Source organism: Fistularia commersonii, chromosome 17 (genome assembly GCF_037954325.1).
Source record: "Fistularia commersonii isolate RoL2024-O1a breed Wild chromosome 17, RoL_Fcom_v1.0, whole genome shotgun sequence".
NCBI lineage: Eukaryota > Metazoa > Chordata > Actinopteri > Syngnathiformes > Fistulariidae > Fistularia > Fistularia commersonii.
In genome coordinates, this window is record NC_141300.1 from 11,408,768 (window position 1) to 11,430,000 (window position 21,233).

At 46.8% G+C, this 21,233-nt stretch overlaps 1 protein-coding gene across 9 annotated transcripts in view; it reads right to left on the reverse strand.

Annotated features, from left to right (window-relative positions):
* Positions 1–181: 181 nt before the first annotated feature.
* Positions 182–21,233, reverse strand: part of ndrg4 (NDRG family member 4) — a 23,608-nt gene continuing 2,556 nt past the window's right edge. For 2 of the 9 annotated variants that reach the window (XM_086162945.1, XM_086162944.1), the window contains 17 exons: positions 16,080–16,167; positions 14,427–14,573; positions 12,280–12,315; positions 8,954–9,059; positions 7,875–7,995; positions 7,694–7,756; positions 7,492–7,552; positions 7,292–7,378; positions 6,984–7,040; positions 6,760–6,863; positions 6,569–6,625; positions 6,319–6,370; positions 5,431–5,478; positions 5,121–5,156; positions 4,766–4,817; positions 4,470–4,508; positions 182–2,873 (listed from right to left, as the gene is read on the reverse strand). In XM_086162945.1, the coding sequence (XP_086019071.1) occupies positions 2,719–2,873; positions 4,470–4,508; positions 4,766–4,817; positions 5,121–5,156; positions 5,431–5,478; positions 6,319–6,370; positions 6,569–6,625; positions 6,760–6,863; positions 6,984–7,040; positions 7,292–7,378; positions 7,492–7,552; positions 7,694–7,756; positions 7,875–7,995; positions 8,954–9,059; positions 12,280–12,315; positions 14,427–14,573; positions 16,080–16,154 (1,296 nt within the window). In that variant the 5' untranslated portion in view covers positions 16,155–16,167 and the 3' untranslated portion in view covers positions 182–2,718. Of the gene's footprint in view, positions 2,874–4,469; positions 4,509–4,765; positions 4,818–5,120; positions 5,157–5,430; positions 5,479–6,318; positions 6,371–6,568; positions 6,626–6,759; positions 6,864–6,983; positions 7,041–7,291; positions 7,379–7,491; positions 7,553–7,693; positions 7,757–7,874; positions 7,996–8,953; positions 9,060–10,293; positions 10,483–12,279; positions 12,316–14,426; positions 14,574–16,079; positions 16,168–21,233 lie in introns of those variants that run through there. The other 7 variants (XM_086162937.1, XM_086162938.1, XM_086162939.1 and 4 more) reach the window with 5 other exon arrangements.

Sequence of the window (21,233 nt, forward strand, 5' to 3'; positions counted from 1 at the left end):
TTTAAGAAAGGCAATTTTTGAATTGTAGAAACACGGAAATGATCTCCAGGATCGCAGGGACGCATACGACCATTCACCCTCTCATTTATGCCTCATATAGGAAACTCAACCATTCACCTTCTCATGCACTCATCACAAAGACATGCAACCGTTCACTCGTTCATGAAAACAGAAACCCGACTCCGTCATTACGTCTTTATTACACGTGTTACTGGGTCAATACATGGACAGAGACGTTTTGCATATGCATTCATATATATATTTATATATACACATATATATGCATATATGTATATATATATATATATATATATAGATATATAATAATTTAAACTTTACATCCACGTCTGAATGGCAACCGAGCGGGTAAGAGTCCGTTTGGGGAGGTGAACGGCTTATTGCTCAGTAGGAACCCAATCGGAACACGAGCAGAAAGACGGGGCGGAGAGGGCCGGGGTGGGGGGGTCGAACCCAACTCCAGAGGAGCGTTAGCGTTAGCACTCGGCTACTGCTCTATAGAACAGACGGGGAGGATCTCGGTGGAGCTACGCAGTGTGAGATGTTCGGAGGAAGGTGAGGAAGAGGCGACGGAGGGTTGACCGCACCGTACTGCACTTCAACGGGAGGAAAATTCACCCACCTCCGTGATGGAAACCCCCCCCACCACAGTGAGGCTCCATGAACGGGCTAAATCACTCCCTCTTCTTCCTGGTGAAGGCTCAATTTCATGCAAAATTTAAAAAATAATACTTTTAATTTATTTATTCGGATCCCCCGACTGGATGTGATTCTCTCACCCCCCGCCCCCTTGAAATTTCAATACTTTAATTTTGAAATATAAAAAAAAAAAAAAGGAAAAAAAAAAAGAATTTTCACTCACTCATTCACAGCTTTCGATTAAATTTCATTTATATGATTGATTAAAAAAACTAGAAAAGCCAAAAGGGGTTGAAAGTGAATCAAGCAGACCCCCTCTCCCCAGACTCCAGCTCATGGGGGCCCCCTAGTGGTCAAACGCGGAACTGACTTCAGCTGATAGCCCTTGAGGGTGCGACGGGGTTCACCTGTGAGAGCCGGGGCACCTTGTGATTGTTTAGAGGGGGTCGGGGATTCGGGGGGGTCGGCTGGGGGTTGCCCTACATTCTGAGCTTGGCGCCCAAATGGCTCCAAAAAAGCCCCGCCTCTTACAGGTCGCCCACGGAGAACGCACGCCGCAGCAGGTTTCTGGAAGCTCCGCCCCTTTGGTTGACGGGGTGGGGTGGGGTTTAAGATAAAGTGACTGTTGAAGTGAACTCAGGAGACCCCCACCCCACCCCAACACACACACACATGCACACACACAAATTAACATTGCGAACAAGGTGGTCCGGCGTCAGTAGCCACAGTAATTACACTGTAATTGCACTGTAATTAGCTTAGGAGGGAGACCTCCTTCCAGCCCTGACTATAACCTACTGTCACATGTAAAGTACTACTGTAAAGTACTATGAACAACTACTATCCTAGCATGCATGCACTAAAGTACTCGTTCTATCCTACTGTCATGGGACCTATGGTCCGACAGGAGATCCTCACCAGAGGTCTAGACACTACAACTATTCTACGCCTGGTCCCTGCTGGAGACAAGGATCCTCAGAAGGTGCCTCAAAGAACCTACTTTGGAAATGTACACTTTTGTTAAGATAATATATCCATTTACTTGCAACATTTCTTGCTGTTTTGAGGCACCAGCCAGATAATTCGTTGTTGAAGAGCAGCATCTCCAACATCTCCGGCCTCCATCCCCGTGCAAAAAGACATATACAAAAGAAATAAAAAGGCAAGAATTTTTATCTGAATTATGTAGCAATAACAGTGATATTACTGACATATTTTATGTTTTATAGAAAAAAATATTATTCCCACGTATTGAAAAAAATTTCATCACATTTTGCCTTGGGTGTTTTTTTTTAATTGATTTTTCAATTTTTATTTTTTTTATCTATTTTCTTGAAATGATCATTCATTTTACCTTCTTCTTTTAAAAATATACAATGGAAAAACATCTGTTTTAAAATCACCCCACCCTCCACCCTGCCAGCAGAGAATGCTAGGGTTGCCTGATGGCGCTTCATCCTGCAGGAAATGTTGCAAGTATTTTTTTTATTCATCTTTTTTTCATTAAAATCCTACATAATGCAGCTTTAATTGAACTTCTATGACCCTACTGAACTTCTAACTATGAGCTCCTGGACTGTGAGGGGGTCGGACCTCGGCTGCCGACTGCTGGACGCACAATACTGACACACACGCGCACACACACACACACACACACACACACACACATATGCACATACACCTACTGCGGGGGTTTCCTTGAAATAAAACCTAAAGGGGGTTTGGCAGGCTTTCAAATATTAACCAAAATTCATCAGCTGCTCCTCCGTCATTATTGCTATATGGGTGGTTATATTCTTGGGGTGGGAGGGTGGGGGGGGTGGAAGGCATGTAAGTGTGTGTGTGTGTGTGGGGGGGTTACTATTTTGCTATTTTAAAAGGGGCTCAACCAATGAGGAGACACTTAGCAAACACAGGCAACACCATGTCATTTATAAGAGTGAGTGTGTGGAGGTAACAGCAATATACAGTGTGTGTGTATGTGTGTGTGTGTGTGTGAGTGTGTGTGTTAAAGACAGAGATTTGCAAAACCCCATCTCTCTCTCTTTCTCTTCCACCTCCTCAGCAGGACACCTCCATGGTGTGGGCCACGGCGCCCACGCCCTCGGCGCTGTCGGAGTGGGTGCAGGCCCTGGAGCGAGAGCCGTCCACCGAGCCGGCGCTCGTGAGGGACGCCGTCCGGGAGCGGGCCAGGCGGGTCATGCTGGCCGACGGCACTGGAGGAGAAAAATTAAAACATTTGTTTCTGGCTGTGACGGGAGGGTGATCGGGGGGGGTGGGGCTGCAGGGGGACATGCTCGCCGTGGCTTGTTTTGTAGGAGGAGGGGGAAAAAAAATGGCGGAAAATAAACATTAGCGAGAGGCTACATTTCAAAGGAAAGCAGGAAATGATGATACCATATATATATATATATATATATATATTATATATATATAATTGACATTTGAGAGGGGAACACTAAGTGGACATTCCATCAAAATAATCAGCAAGACATTACTGTAAAAAGAATTAGCTAATAATCAGCCGGTAAAGACACTCAATAGCACGTTAGATAGTTAAATAGTCACTAATAAGACAGTAACTAGCCGTTGACTACCCACTAATAATTAGTCAACAATAAGAAAGTATTAGCCAATAATCAGCTAGTAAATAGAAACAAAATAGACTGTATATAGCCAACATTTAGATGGTAATTTGCCTCTCAATAGCTTGTATGTAGCCAATAATTAGCCACAAATTAGCTAGTAAATAGCCACAAATTGGCTATAAATACGCCATCTATTAGCAACTAATTAGCTGATAATTTGGCAATAATTAGCCAATAATAAGCCATCATATAGCGTTAGCTGAATATTTGTCAATATTTCACTAGTAATTATTCACTAAATAGCCTATCTATAGCCAGTAATTAGCCAGTAAATTGTCACATATTAGCTCATAAATACCCATCAATTAGGCATTAATTAGGCAGTAATTCCAATGATTTGCCAGTAATTAGTCAATAACCAGCCCATAAGTAGCTACTAATATTAAGCCAGTAATTAGCTAGAAATGAGCCATTAATTACCAATGTCTTCGAAATAATTAGCCAAAATATTTAGCTGTTAATAGCTAATCTTCAGTCAAGAGTTAGCTGGTACTAACTAATAATCAGCCAATAGATAGACACTAAATGTTCAATAATTAGCTTGTAATTAGTTAGTAATGACCCAATAATTAGCTATTAATTCTGTCATAGTAATAGTAATTAAGTAAGTAAATAGCCAATTATCATTCCCCAAATGGTCTCCTATTAGCCAGATAATGATTGGCCAGATGTCTAGAGGACGCAGGGAGTCATGCTGCCGGACGAGCTGGGGATTGACCAACTCGCCAGCCGTGCACAGTTAGCGTTGGCCGTATTTATTTCCCCAGGAAACCAAATCGGCGATCGGATGCGAAAGCTTCTCCTGGGCGTCGGTAGTTAGCACCGCCAAAGCACAAACCCGAGGTACTTGTACCCGCCTCGCTTTAATAGCAGGCAGCTCATGAACGGCGAAGCTGAACTGCAGGAGGTCATGCAACGCCGGAGATGCCATGGCGGCGGGATGAAGAGGAGGACGAGGACAGGCGGGGGGGGGGGGGGTTATTTTTCCAGTCATGGAAAAATTATCCTTGAATGAAAAAGATGAAGATCTTTGGGGCTCGGGTGAGAAACGCTGGAGTTAGCCATCGCTCTCATGGAAAAAAAAAAAATTATATTATAAGGAGGGGCGGGTTGGCGGGGGGGGGGGGGGGGGCAGCAAGAGGTCAGAGGTCAGAGGTGAAGTACCTGGCCCTCCACTCAACCTCCGATCCTTCACATAAGCGACTGAGAGAACGGGTGGGGAGGGGGCGGGTAGGGGGGAGACAGAGGGCAGGATTAATATAAATACACACCAGTACTGGATATCAGACTGAGTACTTTTGATGGTATTACTACTGAGTACTGTACCGACCAGTACGGCATTTGACCCAGAAAGAGTCCAGTTGATGGATTTAAAAGTACAAGTGAAGACGGAGGGATTTGTAAGCTGGGTAGAAAATACAAACATGTAAATACACACAGTACTCGGAGGTGGAACTTACTGTAGCCCATCCCCTGCAGGAAGTACTTGAAGGCCTCGGTCAGCTTCCCGGGCTACAGGGACACATAACCACGCAGAACTCATGTTTGCAAAGGTGGCTGTGGTAACTGTGTAATAACATGATAATGTGTAATAACACCCTCTATTTTTTGTGAGTTCAACAGTGGAAGAAATAGCCTTTTAGCTTATTCTGCTTTGTTAGCACCCACCACTTCCTCTGCGCGGAAGGCTAAAAACGGAGGCTACCAGCACAACACAAAAGAATAGAAATCACAGGTTTCCATGGAAACGTATAACCCCTCCACCCCCACCGCCACAGCGCATGTTGTGCGTTCGTGTGTGTCTCGGTGTGTTACCTGTGTGAGCTGAGGGAGTCCGCCGGAATCAGCCATCTGTCGGCAGCGAGGCGACACACACACAGACATGGACGCACATAGACAGAAACACAAATTCAGCTAATAACCCAATCTGTGATCGGTTATTTACTTTAATTTATGTATATATAATCACTGTCACGAACCAACTGTTGGAAGCTCATTTGACCTATTACACAGGAACACAACCTTTTCCCTCGATGTATGTTTATTTTACTGTATATAATTATTTCACCCCTTATTCATTAAAAGTGTGTTTATGTTCAGTGTGCATAACAGCAGGTTATGGTACCTTCAGGAAGGTGGTGTTGGTCGGGTCCAGCTTGGAGTTGCATTCCACCTTCAAGAACGCAAGTCAAACACAGAGGAGATTGAATTAAAATTCTAATTGAAATTGAACAGATTTAAATTAAAATACAGTGAAAAAATAAAATAAAATAAAATAAAATAAAATAAAATAAAATAAAATAAAATAAAATAAAATAAAATGAAATGAAATGAAATAAAATAAAATAAAATAAAATAAAATAAAATAAAATAAAGATGAAAATAACAATGGTCAAATGCCAAAAAATGACCCAGAGCTACAAGTTGATATTCTAACGTACTGGATACTGGAGTGACCCAGATACTGCAGCACTGCAGCAATGAGTCATCGTGCAGCCACAGTGTGTGTGTGTGTGTTTGTTTCTGCGCGAGCACGCATGCAGACACAAACACGGACATGCACACACATACAGGAATAGACACAAATTTTGTTCCCTGCTGTTTAATCTCTAATCCATCACACACACACATACTGATGTGAACTGCTACATGTAACTATGAGGAAAAAAGTAGCTTTTTTGGGGGGCGGAAACAAGACATCTGTCCAAGGCTCTTGGAAAATGCTTATTTCCTGCAGCTTTCATGACAACACACACACACACACACACACACACACAGCCTGCTTCTGAATGGTGAATTGAATGTTTTCTTTCAAGGACAATACATGTTTTTTATTTCTGTATTTTATTCTTCGTGAAATTTAACCAAAAAATTTTTTTTGATGAATTCACTTGTTGCCCCCTGGAAATGAGAAAAATGAGAAGATGATATTTTGCAAATGCAGAAATAAAATAAAATAAGTTCAAATGATATAAAATTCTATGACACTGAATTAAATTTAAGTTGAACTTACCACTCCCTCCTCTGCTGGAGCGTTGTCCCCGACCACTAGCATCACTGGACACCTACGGAAACAGACCGAATCACCAATCGCCATGGTAACCAAATCAAAAACTGTCCCTGTGAGCACTTTAAGAGCATGAACGTGTCAAACAAAATTATCCATAATCAGAATGATTCATGTTTTCTTTCAACTTGCGACCCCGAGTAAAAATAATGCATGAATGAGAGAATGAATACATTCATCCAGTCACTAAACTCACTTGAGGGTTTTGGCGTTCAGGACGCTCCCGCTGCGGTTCATCTCCAGGTCCCTCCGGCTGAAGGGACCAAATGACAGCAACACATTCAGATTCTTCTTACTTTTCATCCATTCGTCCATAATCCATCCAATAGACATGCATGTGTGTGTGTGTGTGTGTGTGTGTGTGTGTGTGTTTTTTGGTCCATCCACCTGTTATACATGTTCCAGAAGAGCTGCAGGTTGAACTGGTTGACGGTGTTGTTGATCTGTTGCCTGTAGCTCTGGACCAGCTCTGTGTTGTTCATCAGCTCCTCCTGCACGAATGCGTACCCACAAACACACACACACACACACACACACACACGCACACACACGTTACAAAAACTACAAAAAAAAAACACTAGATGATTAATCCCTCCATGCTGTTTTGTTACCTGACTGAAAAGGTGCGGCAGGACGGTATCTGGCAACGCGCTGGTCAGTCCTGACAGCTGGAACACACACACACACACACATACGTCACATTATACACTGCACTTTTCTCCATTTGAAAAGGGGAAATGGTGGGATGTTGGATTTTTCTTTTGTTTAGTTGCCATGGCAATAGATGGGAAGCCTTAACTCAGACAGATACACAATCCCAGCATTGTGTGCTGATGCATGGGTTAGCTGTGGAAGTGGCGACACTTTCATTGTAGACTATATGCGCACACACACAGACACACACACACACAGCGGGTACCTTAGTTGCAGCCCAGTCGATCCAGCCTTTGCCGTTGGGATCAATGTTGAGCAGGACCAGACCCTCTACCAGGTCCGGGAAGATCAGCTGGAAACAGGAGAAGATCTTCAGATGGATGAACGGAAGAAGGCACGAGGTGTGTGTGTCTGTGTGTGTCTGTGTGTGTCTGTGTGTGTCTGTGTGTGTGTGTGTGGACTCACGGCAAACTTGGCCAGGACGTAAGCTCCGGCGCCGACTCCGATCCCGACGATGCTCTTGAATCTGCAGAGATGTGAGAAGTTCCACACAACATGGTTACGTGTCTTCCACCACCGAGTGTATGTGTGTGTGTGTGTGTGTGTGCGCGCGCTTTAAATCCCCTCCTCCATCATGCAGTGTGTAAGTAGTGAAACAGAAACCAACCCAAAGTGTTGCACCACCGTTGGCAGCATCCCAGCCAGCTGGTCCATGGTGGGGTACTGGTATCTGCAAGAGGGGCAAGAGGTTCATGATCTCCTTCTGGTCCCGCTGTGAAATACTCATCAAACCCACCCATCCTGGTGATCAACTGGTAATTAAGGTGTAATAATCGTGTGCCTCCTACCCCTGGGGCATTTGTGATGCCCCTATCTGCTGCCCCGGTGCGTCCACGTGACACACCACGAAGTGCTTGGTGATCTCCTGCATGTCCTCATTGTTGAAGAAGGTGTTGAAGCACAGCTTGTCTGCACCCCCCCCAAAAAAAAAAAAAAAAAAATTGTTATTACCATTGCTATTTTGTTATTAAATAACAATTGCATTTTTTTCTGGTCCCCTCCTCACCAGGCTTGCTGGAGGAACATCTATAATGGATGACGGCTCTGAACTCAACCTACTTTCAGACCCCGAGGGGGTTCTGACTAAACGGCCCTAATTAAACGGGCCAATTACAATGACATCTAGCGGTGTGTGTGTGTGTATGTGTGTGTGTGTGTGATGTTTGAATGAATCCCACCCCCCACCCCCAACCTGCTGACCTACATCCCCTCTGTGATCCTGTCCGCCACTTCCCTCCATCTTCACCTTGATTCGCTGTTGCTTCAAATACCGATTTATTTCCGCCCCCCCTTCATCTTTTGTCTGCTACGGTCGAGCAATGGGACGGGATGGGATGGGATGGGGAGGGTTGGAGGTGCTTGCTCTGAATACTAATAACTGCTGCAGGGACAGAGCGAGGAGGTGGTGTTTTTTTGCCGCCTTCTGGTTTATTACACAGCAATAACACATTCATATATTTATTACACAGTAATAGCATATAGGAAGACGCAAAACACTCATTTTGATGATTCACCCTGCTTCTTCTTTTTCTCGGAACGTCGTCATCCCATCTTCGCAGCCATCCCATCATGACCCCCCCACCCATAAAAAGGCAGTGCCGCAGTGTCACAGGCTCCGCCCCCCAACACCCCCCCCCCCTTCGCAGGATTGGGATGTTTTTCTGACCTACTTATCATCGATGCTGTGGCGCGCGCACACACACACACACACACAATGGCAGTGATGATGATGTTCTAATTACTGCTATTTCCTAATTATCATCTGTCATCGGTCCAGCAACACCATGCTGTCACCACACACACACCTATGCATGCACGCACACGTGCACCCACACACACACACACACACACAAGTGTACACACTCACGGTTCAGCCCCACGTCATGGTAGGTGAGGATGGCCGGCTTGTTTCCCTTTGGCGCGCCTCGAATCACCACGTGCAACATGCCATAAGGCGTCTCCACGTCGTGCTCCTGGGAATCACACACACGCACGCGCATGAACACACACATGCACATCTACACGCATACCTGTGAGTCATACGCGCGAACATGTGCAGCCGCTTACACATTTCCAGCCCGTTTTTGGACCAGATCCATAGTGGTGTGTGTGTGTGTGTGTGTGTGTGTGTGTGTGTATGTGTGTGTGTGTGCGCGCAAACGCGCTTGCACCCTGCAGGGAGGAAGTGACATCAATAGACCTCCTATGGCACCGCTCGTGCTCAGCTTACCTCGTTCCCACAAGTTAAGGAGAATAGCGGGAGGGTGGGTTGTTATCTGATTTCAAAATATCACGTTGTGAGTCGACGCGTGACCCACATTTTGTCGGAGTTGGACTCAAAATGGAGGCATGCGCGCGTATACACGCACACACACACGTGCACACGCACATACACACACAAGCCCATCAACGTGCATCAGTCATCGACCGGTGCTGCAGTCAACACGCTTATTCATGGGCTATTTTAACCACTGTGAAGAAACACACACACACACACACACACACACACACACACACACACACACACACACACACACACACAGCTTGTCCATTGGTCCTTTTGTACTTTTTAACATTATCACTTTTTGTATCAGCATGAAAAGAATGATTAAATTCAATTATCATATTGGAATTCAAAAAGAAAAAAAATAAATGTTGAAATATCATACACACACACACACGCAGTTTACACACAGGTGTGTTTTTACAGCCTCCATTGGGATGCAGATGCAGCGGTGTGTGTGTGTGTTTGTGTTTTATTTAATCGTTTATCAACTGACGCCCCCCCCTCACCGACGACCTTCAAATGCCCGAGAGTCGAACAAACACATGATCGATACTTAGCATTCGATCGATTATTACACTGTTATTACCTCTTTATGACCCGCGTCCCTATATGATCGATTAGGGGAATATTTTTATTTTCAACTCAAGACCGAAAACACACACACACACACACACACGCAAACACACACACAAGAGCGTTCCGCATCATCTATGTGTGTCAGTGGGTCGAATGCCCCCCCTCCACACACACACACACACACACACACACACACACACACACACACACACACACACACACACACACACACACCACCTCCACCTGCCATTCAAACCATCTGCGTGCACGATAGAGATTTAAAACAGATAAGTGCATGATGGAGATGTTCTGATCTCAGCAGGTGCATGGAGGATGTCACTCACCCCATCCCAACACTCAGGCATGGCGCCGGCGTGCGTGTCCTGGCGGCTGATGGAGAAAAAAAACCCGAAGGAGGTGGAGAGGAAGAAGAAGAGGAAGAGGAAGAGGAGGAGGAGGGGATAGAGGTGTTTGCTTTGTGGGACCTGGACCTGGCGTGGAGGCTGCGCTCGGGTGGAGCTGCAGGGTCTTTGTCAGGCGGGGATCCACTCCCACGCCGCTTCTTAACCCCCCCCCTCTGCCCGCCCCCTCCTGGATCCCATTGGTGGAGAGCGCTGCCTCCCCTCGCACCTGATTGGTCGACCGCGGTGTCCGTTTGTCCTCCTCTCTCATCAGCACCGCCGCTTCACACGGGGTGTGTGTGGATTTGTGGGCGCTGCCGAAGTGCCCTGGTGCAAGGTGTGTGTGTGTGTGTGTGTGTGAACGCGTGATCTGGTAAAAATGTGATGAAAACGCTACAAAAAAAAATGCAGATTTGTATATTACAGTTTTATAACACCCTTCAAACTCAACTATATCATCGACTAATCAATACATCTATCTATATATGTATATAACACGGATATAGTATGATACATGTATAGCTGTACAAATATGTGGCGGTGCAGACAGACATGCTCATTCACACCACAGCGATGGTGTCGCTGTGGCAACCGTGCACGCACACGCGCACGTACTGGCAGAGCCCTTTGTCCGCGGCGCTCCGCACCCTCTTTCCTCCCTCCATCCGTGATCCCTTCTTTCCTGTTCAACCCGCTGACTCAACTTAACCCCCCTCCCTACCTCCATGACCCCCCCACCCCCTTCCTGCACCCCCATTGCCTTTTTTTCCTCCGGTGGAGATGAACTCTCGCTGCTGACGCTGCACCCCCAGGACCGGACGGGCCGACGCTGAACTAAAACACGTGCAGTTCATATGCAGTATTATTATTAAACATACATCAGAACCTCGGCTTATGAATCAAATTTGTTCTTTGACTCATGTCTCACTAATTTATGTTTTTCCCGTTGCAATTGATGTAAACCCCACGGATCCTCTCTGCAGCGCAAAAAACATCCTGTGCTCTTTTGAAACTTTACATACGTTTATCTGTGGCAAAAATACAGAGAGGAATTAAAGATAACCTTAATTATTGTCGTGTTTCTGGTGTTCTTTCTCTTCATGCCAGTACTTGTACTCGGCGTTTTCTTTACTAAATCAGCAGAAGTAAAGCTTTCTCGCATATGAGACCCTCGCTAATGCTAATGCTATCTCCAGCTAGCTGTCTGTCCTTAATCCAAGCTGAGAATCCCCTTTCTACTTCTTCTCAGATTTGAGATTTGCTTCATCAACATAGTCGCCCCTTTAGCCCCATCAGCCGTCTTTAGCCATCTTTTTTCGTCAGGATTGTTCAGATGGTTGACTTAGCCGGGTCATTTAGCTATTATTTCCTTCTACAGAGCGACTGAAATTCTTCTTAACCCCACTAGTATTAGCCCTTTTAACCTTTTGGGGAGCCATAATGAGCGCTAGCTTGGTGAGCATTTATAACATTAGAACATGTTGTAAACGTGCTGGATCGTGAGCACGACTGCCACTGCGCTACAATGCTACAACGCTACAATGCAGAAAGCCTGCGAGTTTGTTTGTGCGTTTGTGCACCGAGGCTTGTTTGCAGATCGATTTGAAATGTGATGGAAAACTCTGTTCATTGGCTGACTCTTTTGTGATTAGGGGCATACGGCGGGGTTTACGGTGTAAAAAAAATGTGCATATATATATATATGTGTGTGTGTGTGTCTGTCTATGTGGATATTGTTCTATATATTATATATATATATATATGTATTGTTTTTTGTTTTGCTCTTCTCCAGTTCATCATCTGAGCACCACCTTGTTACCGTGTCAGAAGCAAACGGAGGCTAATAACGTTTCGTTGTTGTTGTAATAACACAGTTATCACACTGTTGTTACAGTTATTACACTATTACACAGAAGGCGGCGGTCTTACCTTCCATTCGCCGGCCGGCATCAGCTCGCAGCTCTCCTGTGGACACCGAGACAAGAGACAGGGGACAGCGGCGTTAATTAACCGTCGGCAATGACGAGGCGAGTTCCTGCTCCGGCATGAGAGGGAAGCCGGAGGAGCTCGGTCCAGTGTGCTGAAGGTCCAAACCACAAGGGAGATGTTCCCACATGTTCCTCTACAGAGTTCGGAGTTGGGCGGCGACGTGCGCGAGAATTTCGTGATAATTCATTTGGCAAATCATGGTGAGGTCGCCGTCGCCGCCGCCCGCTGAAGTAAAGTCAAATGTGGGAAACCATGAAGGATGGAGTGAAGGAGTCAGGAGAACGAGAGAGAGCGAGAAGATCAGATTCCACCTGGTGAATAACCGACGAATAACCAAGGTTATTCTGGTTACCGTGGCGCCCGCGGTGCCAGGGCTGGCGGGGGGGGGGGGGGACACACACAACACAGACAGGTGAGGAATCTGTCGGCGAAGGTACGATGGGATGACCTTCAACCTGCTCTTCTCTCCACCACCACCACACGTCGATGAGGATGACTGTCCTTTCCCGCTGGTTAGCTTAGCACGATTAGCGTTTGACGGGCGTTAGCCTTCCTCCGTCGGGAGTCGGGATCGTGAAGGAGGCAGGCTAACGCTTGCCACAGAGAGCCATCTGCTATGCTAAGCTAACTTGCGGCTTGCGGGACATGGACGGCTGAGGAACTGGGGGACACACCAACATCAGGATGGCTAGCGGGGAACCGACCGCTAAGGCTAGGTTAGCCTGACACGCAGTGTAGTGTAGCATCACTTAATGTTCTTGCGATGCCTTCAGGAACATACAACTTCAGCGTTTACAATGTGTCTCCGGCTTGTTATAACAGCTCTATTACAACTTTGTACACACAATGAAGGTGGGGGGGTTGAACCAGAGAAATCAAAACTGATCGGGGGGGGCTGATCAATACCTGATATTTCATAGAGAAACATATTGACTACTGATTATTGCAGATCGGTAAACACCAATGAAGCATGAAGGCCAAACAGAGAAATATGCTCAAATATGCTCCAAATCAGATGATAGATTTTGCTGCAATCGGTCATATGAAGTATTTATAAATATATATAAACAACAGTTCTGCAAGTACTTGTAGTACGAGCACCAGTAGTACTACGGTTTGAGTGTCTCTGGTTTAACTGATTTTTCCCGGTGGCGAAAAAGTGAGAACATGGCTACGTCGAAGGGGAACCTGAGGAGAGAAAACAAACACACACACACACAGATTCCAACACACACACACACACACACACACACACACACACGCACGCGCGCACAGCACAGGAGCTGAAGCTGCTTGACGGGGGAGCTGGGTGGGGGGGACATGACATTGCAACCTAAATGTATCAGTATTGATCAGATCTGATGGGATATTGGTATTTCATTATCTTGGGCTTTTTTTTTTTAAAAAAAAAAGGGGGATTGAATCAAGTTTGAAAACAATTTGACCTTTGAATGAAAGGGTTATTGATCTGTTGTCCGCCCCTCGCCCTAGAACCAATCGATCGGGCCCCCTGTCAGCAGCCTCGGAGCCCTAGGTGTGCTGCGGAGGCTTCAGTGATGTTAGTGGTCGGACCAGCAGGCGGCACTGTTCTCCATCTTATCCACACACACACACACACACACACACACACACACACAGACACACACACACACACACACACACACACGCACACTGAGCCGGGAATGTGTGTGAGATGTCCACTTCTATTCGTTCGTTACCCTTATGTTTTTTTCTCTTCTGTAATAACACTATAATTACTATTAGCGTTGTTAATACCCGTGTAATAAACGCCAGGAGCGTCCCTGTGATTGTGATTTAACTTTTTTTTATCCCCTTTTTTATAAATTTTTCCTCCTCAATCTTTTGCACATCCAATCATTTCCCGCCGTTACACCAATTTCCCGCTTATTACATAGTAATAAAGCAAATATGCTAAATGCTAATTTTGCCAAATTTGCTGTCGCCTTGTGACACCCATCGCCTGAGAATGTTCGGGGTTCCACCTCGAACCCTGCGTGGGGGTTAGTGATGGTGAGAGATATCCGGTTCTACTGGCGACCGACGGCGCCGTTGGTTCTGGTAGTTACCGGGACGACACCGCTGGTCCGACGGCGGGTCTGGCGGAGCCAGTGCCGCGCGATGACATGCCAGCGGTGGGAGGGGCGGCTGTGGGGAGGGGGGTTGCTACAGGGGGCGGAGTTGGCGGGGCAGGGCGGCGCCTCGTCTCCTTTATCCTGCGGCGACGTGAAACGACAAACACACACACACACAGGTCCGTTACGTCGGCACAACAGGTGTGACACGCAATAGGTGTGCTGCCTTCAGGTCACGTGGGGAATTTCACACTCAGCGAAAACAGACGTGCATTAACAAAATAATGGTCCTAAATAAAATTGTTGAAAAAAAAAAAAAACATCCTGACATCAGAATTAAGATGAATAAGGAATAAGGGGAAAAAAAAAACAGGTAATAAGCATGTAACTACACAGCGACGACCCCTAGAGGTCAGCAGCGCTGATGCAAGGTTCCTGAGCTGAACAGTGTGTGTGTGTGTGTGTGTGTGTGTATGTGTGTGTGAGAACACCGAGCACCCTTGTCATATCGGATCAATGAGGCGCTCCATGGCCTGGATTATCTACATCAGCGTCCCATCGGTCGGTGCCGATCAATGCTTGTCCCGATCGTTCGGAGCCGAGGTGGAAATAAGAGGCCGCGCTGTCATTTTTTAATATATATTTACAAATATCACAGAATAAAATCACCAGAAGCACCACGGCGTCAACACACCCTGGTCACCTCCAACACCCCCACCAACAGGAACCCCCTGGAACCTTAGGAGCCCCAAACCTGCAGCTCCGTCCTCCTGGTCTCCACCTTATCATTGGAGGGTTCGGTTTTGCCGGGAAACAAGTCTAATTATAAACCGTCTGAGGAGCGCCGAGAGGTTCGTAGCGGTGGATTGCAGATGCATGCAGAGCGATTAAAAAAAGCCTTAACACAAGGTAATAACGCTGTGATAATGAGTTATAAAATAGTAATAAAGCAGTAATAACACAGCAAGAATGCAATCATAAGCAGAAATAACGCTGTAATAAAGCAGTTATAATGTAGCAAGAATGTGACGATGAAATGGGAATAAAGCAGAAATAATGCAGTAATAATATTGTGATAAGGCAGTAAGAATGCAGTAAAAAAGCATTGTCATAGCAGTACCAAAGCAGTGATAACAATGACTGAGTAGGAATAAAGAAGTAATCACATAATCACAGATCAGTAATAATAATAATTTATCCCCTTTGGTGAAATTTGTACTCTGGAATTAACCCATCATGGATGAGCAGTTGGTCACCGTCCACCAGCGTCAGGGGAGCAGTTAGGGGTTCAGTGTCTTGCTCAACAACACTTCCACACACAAGGAGGAGCAGGGAATCCAACCAAGAACATTTGGTTCCAAAGAGAGTTGCTCTACCTCCTGTGCCACGCAGCCCAAAAAATGCTTACGGCACGCGGTATTCCCGGGCGATCTCCCATTCAAGTACCGACCAGGCCCGACCCTGCTCAGCTTTTGAGATCAGACAAGATCGGGCATGTTCAGGATAGTATGGCCGTTAACAGTAACATAGCGGTAAAGCAGTTATAACGTGACTAAACAGTAATAAAGCAGTAATAACATAATAACAGAACAGTAATAAAGCAGTCATAACATAATAACAGAGTGGTAATAAAGCAGGATCACTGACCACGTCTGAGTCGGGCCTCTGCTCCTGCAGCAGGGGCTTTTCTTCGGTGACCTGCTGCTCCTTCATCCCTGCCATCCTGGACAACAACCTACAACCACATCAACAAGAAGCTCAAGTCAAAGCACTGCCAACCCCGCCGTCGCCAACGACGACCGCTCACAAAGCGTGTTTTGATTTTGAACCGGGCGATTGGATGACATGACAAATGGAGGAAGGCAAGGTGGAGGCGAGCGGCGAGAAACCAGGCCGACCCGGTCCTCAGGCGACGACCATATCAAGGACGAACATCTACGGAGACAGTTTGTTGTGTTTGAAGGCACACACACACACGCACGCGCACACACGCACGCACGGGCCGTAGGATGCGAACACAAGCTGGCCTTTACCGATGGTAATCGGCGGCGGCGGTGATGACGAAAGCAAAGAATGCAAGATCCTGGATTCTGAATTGGATCATCGGTTCCGCTTGATAGAAAAGGGCCAGTGGATCTATGACATTGTGCGTTGCCATGCCAACAGGGGGCGAGAGTGAGCATCACGTTTTTTTTTTACAGGTTGGACTGAAAGGGGGCGGAGCCAGCAGGTGTTAGCCCATTGCTATGCGGGGCCCGGTGTCGCCGTGGAAACGCTTGGCGCGGTGGGAGGATCGGTTTTAGCGTCGGCTCGGAAACACCTACGAGGAGGAGCGGGTGCCCTTTAAGAACATCGCCATGGCGACCACTCAACCACGCAAACACACACACACACTCAAATTCACACACACTCGCTCCGTCTCTCTCTCTACCATCCTTGATAGAGTCAAGATGTGGCTCTCAGTGTGTCTGATGGACACTTGTGTGTGTGTGAGTGTGTGTGTGTGTGGGTCCGGACGCGCTCCGCAGCAGCATTAAAGGGTTCATGTCTTTATCCAAGATATTTTGTAGTGACCTCATTCATTCATCATCTGTACTGCCCATCCTGCACCTGGGGTTTTGGAGGGTCTTAAGCGAAATACAACCATCCATTGTTGACACGTGGAGAACATGGAGTCTCCAGCAGAAGGTCTCCTGCGGGAATCCAACCGTGGACCTTCACACCATTTAAAGCGTCTCTAACTTCAATTTTAGCTTAGCTTCGTTTCAAGTTTTTTTCCGCCGTCACGTCGCTCCTGCCGCTCCGGCCTGCAGGCTGTGGAAGTCGGTGAGACGCTGCCAGTTTGTGGACAGCAAAGATTAACGTGTTCTAAATGCCAGCCGAGGTGTCAGGAGAGGCTTGGAAGAACACAACCTCCCTCCCTCTCTCCACCCGCCATCCCTCCTGTTACGCTGACATTATAAAATGTGTGAGAATGTGACCTTTCAGGAGTCCGGCCATGATGGGTATTAATATGATCCAACTTTTCCTTCTTCTTGTCCTCTTCTGTCATCCCTCTGGTCACAAATCATATTTATTACACGGTAATAACATGATAGCACCATAAAACCAGGGTTTACGATGTTATTACACGATAAAACCGATGTCTGGGTTGGGGGGGGTCAACGCAATGATGGAAAGGGCTGATGTTATGGGGGTCACGTGACCCAATGCGGCCAATAGGAGCTTGGGGCGGCCCCGAGTGAATCGACTAATGTCACACATTTGGATGTTTCGAAAGCTGAGCTCCCGTCGGCACCATGTTTGTTGTCGTTTCTGATTTTAGAAGTGCCCCCCGAACGCTACAGCGCCCTCTAGTGGACATGGAAGTAGATGGGCGCTATTCGTTAGCATGGATGCATGAATTAGCCTGAAGCCTCCCATTTCCGTCTGCAAGCTAACATAGTGCAGATCTGTGGCGGTGTTGATTAGCGTAGCGGAGGGTCCGACCCCGCAGGGTAGCCCTCTACCCCCCCAGTCTTGAAACGGACAGCGTTTGTGGCAGTGAGGGAGGGATTGGTGGACAGAAGAAGAAAATAAAAGCCCCTTCCACGAAAAACAAGACCATAGAAGAAGAAATAAAGGCGTCCTTTCAGAGCAGAAAGGCTCTTTTCGTCCGGTTTGGCAACAACAGCCTGCTTTGGCGGTAATTTGTGTCGAGGAGCAAATTAGACCCGTCCTCTTTTTTCCTCTTTTCTCACCCTCCCTCGCTCCTCTTTTTCAGCCCTGACAGGGTTGCCATGACAACCCAGCTCAGTCCCTCCAAATGTGGTTCGGCTCCCCCCCTCCCTCCGTTTCGCCATCGCTGCCGCCGCCGTCTCCGGCTCCGCTTTCCCACCGACGCCCCGTCCGGCGGCGTTGTTTTTCCCCATGTTCCCCTGGCAACTCAAAGGAGTGAATAAACAGGTCATGAAGCTGTTATAACAAGTCTCAAATCGCAATTTCACTTTTCTCCCCATCTTCCTCCATGTGCTCTTCCCTTTGCGTTGGCACAAAGATTGGCCTGTTAGCTTAGCGGCGGGACGTGCTGTAGGACGCCGTGGAGTGACATCATCATGACATAATCAATGTTGTCGGGTCATTTGTGACGTTGTCAATGGATGAGGCACCGTCCCCTGCTGGATCAACATTTACCATAGGCTAACACTTACCATTGGCTTCCATTTGTTGTGCTAAGCTAACAAAAATAGAGAAATATAACCATTCACCCATTCACTCACAGGTCATATTTATACATACAACTATGAGTGTTGGGCCCTGGAGGTTGAGACGTTGCTCTGCAGGGTCGGTTCATTCAATTCCCGGCTTCTGTGAAAGCATTGATCAGTCGGCGGGGGCAGGACCCCATCGATTCCTGGAAACTGGGGCGGGACGTGGGGGTCCGACAGGCCGACAGACAGACAGACAGGCAGACAGCGGCATCATCTCCAGGGGTCGTGCTTCCCTTCCAGAAATGCATGCTCTGCCGGGGCACTCGGCCCTGCTTTTAATCTCAATCTGACTATAAATTCTTTAAAAGAGGGATAATCTGGGGCTGATGGTGGCGATGAGGAGGACGCACTAAAGCCCCCCCCCCCCCCCCTCCCCAAACTGGGACGCAGAGCCCCATTACGCAATGGCATGAATTCATTTTCCAAATTAAAAACAGCTACGTGGACGCAGATCAGCCGGTAAAGTGGATCTCCTCCACCATTAATGGCTCCTGGGTGTGTTTCCGCACCGCCCCCTCTACCCCCCTGGGAGGAACAACGCCGTCACATGTCTGGCGGATAGACACAAAATGGCGGTTAGTGGCGGTGAGAAGGTCGTCGGTTTGATTCCCTCCTGCTTGGAGGCTACATGTTCTCCCTGTGTCTGCGTGGGGTTCCTCAGGGTTCCCCGGGTTCCTCACACATGCAGGGGGTTCACGGAGATCCTGAACTGTCCAGTGACTGAGATGGCAAATGGACGCATGTCTATATGTTGCCTCTCGGCCAATGACAGCCAATGAATTGACGATTCTTTCAATAAATATTGTGCCGACATTGTTTCCATCATCCATCATGTTAACTGCCTGTTTCCTCCCCTGCCAAGTGTGTGTGTGTGTATGTGGGTCAAGATTGCTGCCAGCAAACCAGACGGGCGGCAACGGATTCCTTCCTGAACCCACCTGAGAAACCAGATGTCAAGGAGCAGAGCTCACTGGAGCGAAATGAAGGGATGAATGGTTCCATTCAACATGAAAACAACAACAACAACAACAACAACAACAACAACAGCAACTACGACGACAGTATCCTCCTGAGGCCCCGTCTGCTGACCCCAGGAAGCTTTCTGTTTTCAAGGAAACCATTAATTGTGTTTTGCCATTCATTCATTCATTCATTCATTCATTCATTCATTCATTCTTTATCTGCACCTGTTCCAGCTGTGATTGGTCGAGAGGCGGGGTTCACCCTGGATAGACACATATAACCATTCACCCTGTCATTTGAACAATAAATATTAAACTCAACTATTCACCCTCCTACTCACACATCACATCTAGATATACAACCGTTCACCCTGTCATTCACATGTCATATAGAGACCCTGTTATACAAACATCAAATAGACATACAAACATTCACCCTCTGACTCGCATCACTTTTTCATTCACAAGTTACATCTAGACATTCATTCATTCACGTCACATAGAGACTTATGCCAATTCACTCTGTCACTTGCGCGTTATATAGAGACAACCATTCACCCTGTTATTCAAACATCATATCGAGGTGACCAGGGAGGAATCAAACGCCAGTGCGGGTAGAATCCTCCATATCCACGACAAGCCCTCCGTTTTCATCTTGCCTGATTAAAAATCCCGTTGTCACGCCGACCGTTTCCGATTTTCAACACAACTTGCCCACATAGAAACGTTTCTACTCCATCGCAACAACGGCCGGGCCCGAGAGCCAGCCTGAATTTGAAAACACACACACACATACTATAGCGAGCCTGGGGAAAGATGTCAGCGGCAAAAAGCTCTGTGAATGCGGATTGGGCGGCGGCAGCTTGTGTAATAGCCGCTTTATAACGACTGTATAACTGCCTTACACGGCTGTTAGCATAGCATCTATGCTAATGTTGCTAATGTTTCCTGTACAGCAACCTAACAGGGGAATCGTGTAACGGCAGCATCATAACAAGCGACGACAACCTCTGCGAGCAATGTAAGAGCTACTTTTGTTGACATGGCAACAACATCACAGTTGCCATAGAAATAAGAGCATCTTTGTGGGATCGGACATCGACCAAAGTTGGTAACAGCTACTTTGGCCGACATGGCAACAATGCATCTTCATGGGAACGGACATCTGCTTCAGTTTAGTAATGACTACTGTGGTTGACATGGTAACTACATCACGGTTGCTATGGAAATAACAGCACCTTCATGGGAATGGTCATCTACCAAATATTAGTAGTAGCTACTGTGGTTAACATGACAAAAACATCATTGTCGCTATGGAAATGACAGCATCTTCATGGGAAAGGAACTCTACAAACGTTGACTCACAGCTACTTAGGTTGACATGTTAAAAACATCATGGTTGCTATGGAAATAACAGCATCTTCATGGGAGCCGACATCAACTATGGCTGTAATAGCGCTGTAATAAATGCCAAATCGTGATGCTTTGAAGAAAATCTTTCGTCAGATTGGCGCAAAAAAGGCATCAGGGCAAAGTGTGGCCCGGATCCTCGCCGGAGGCGGGTGGGGGGTCGTGATGTTATCTCACAG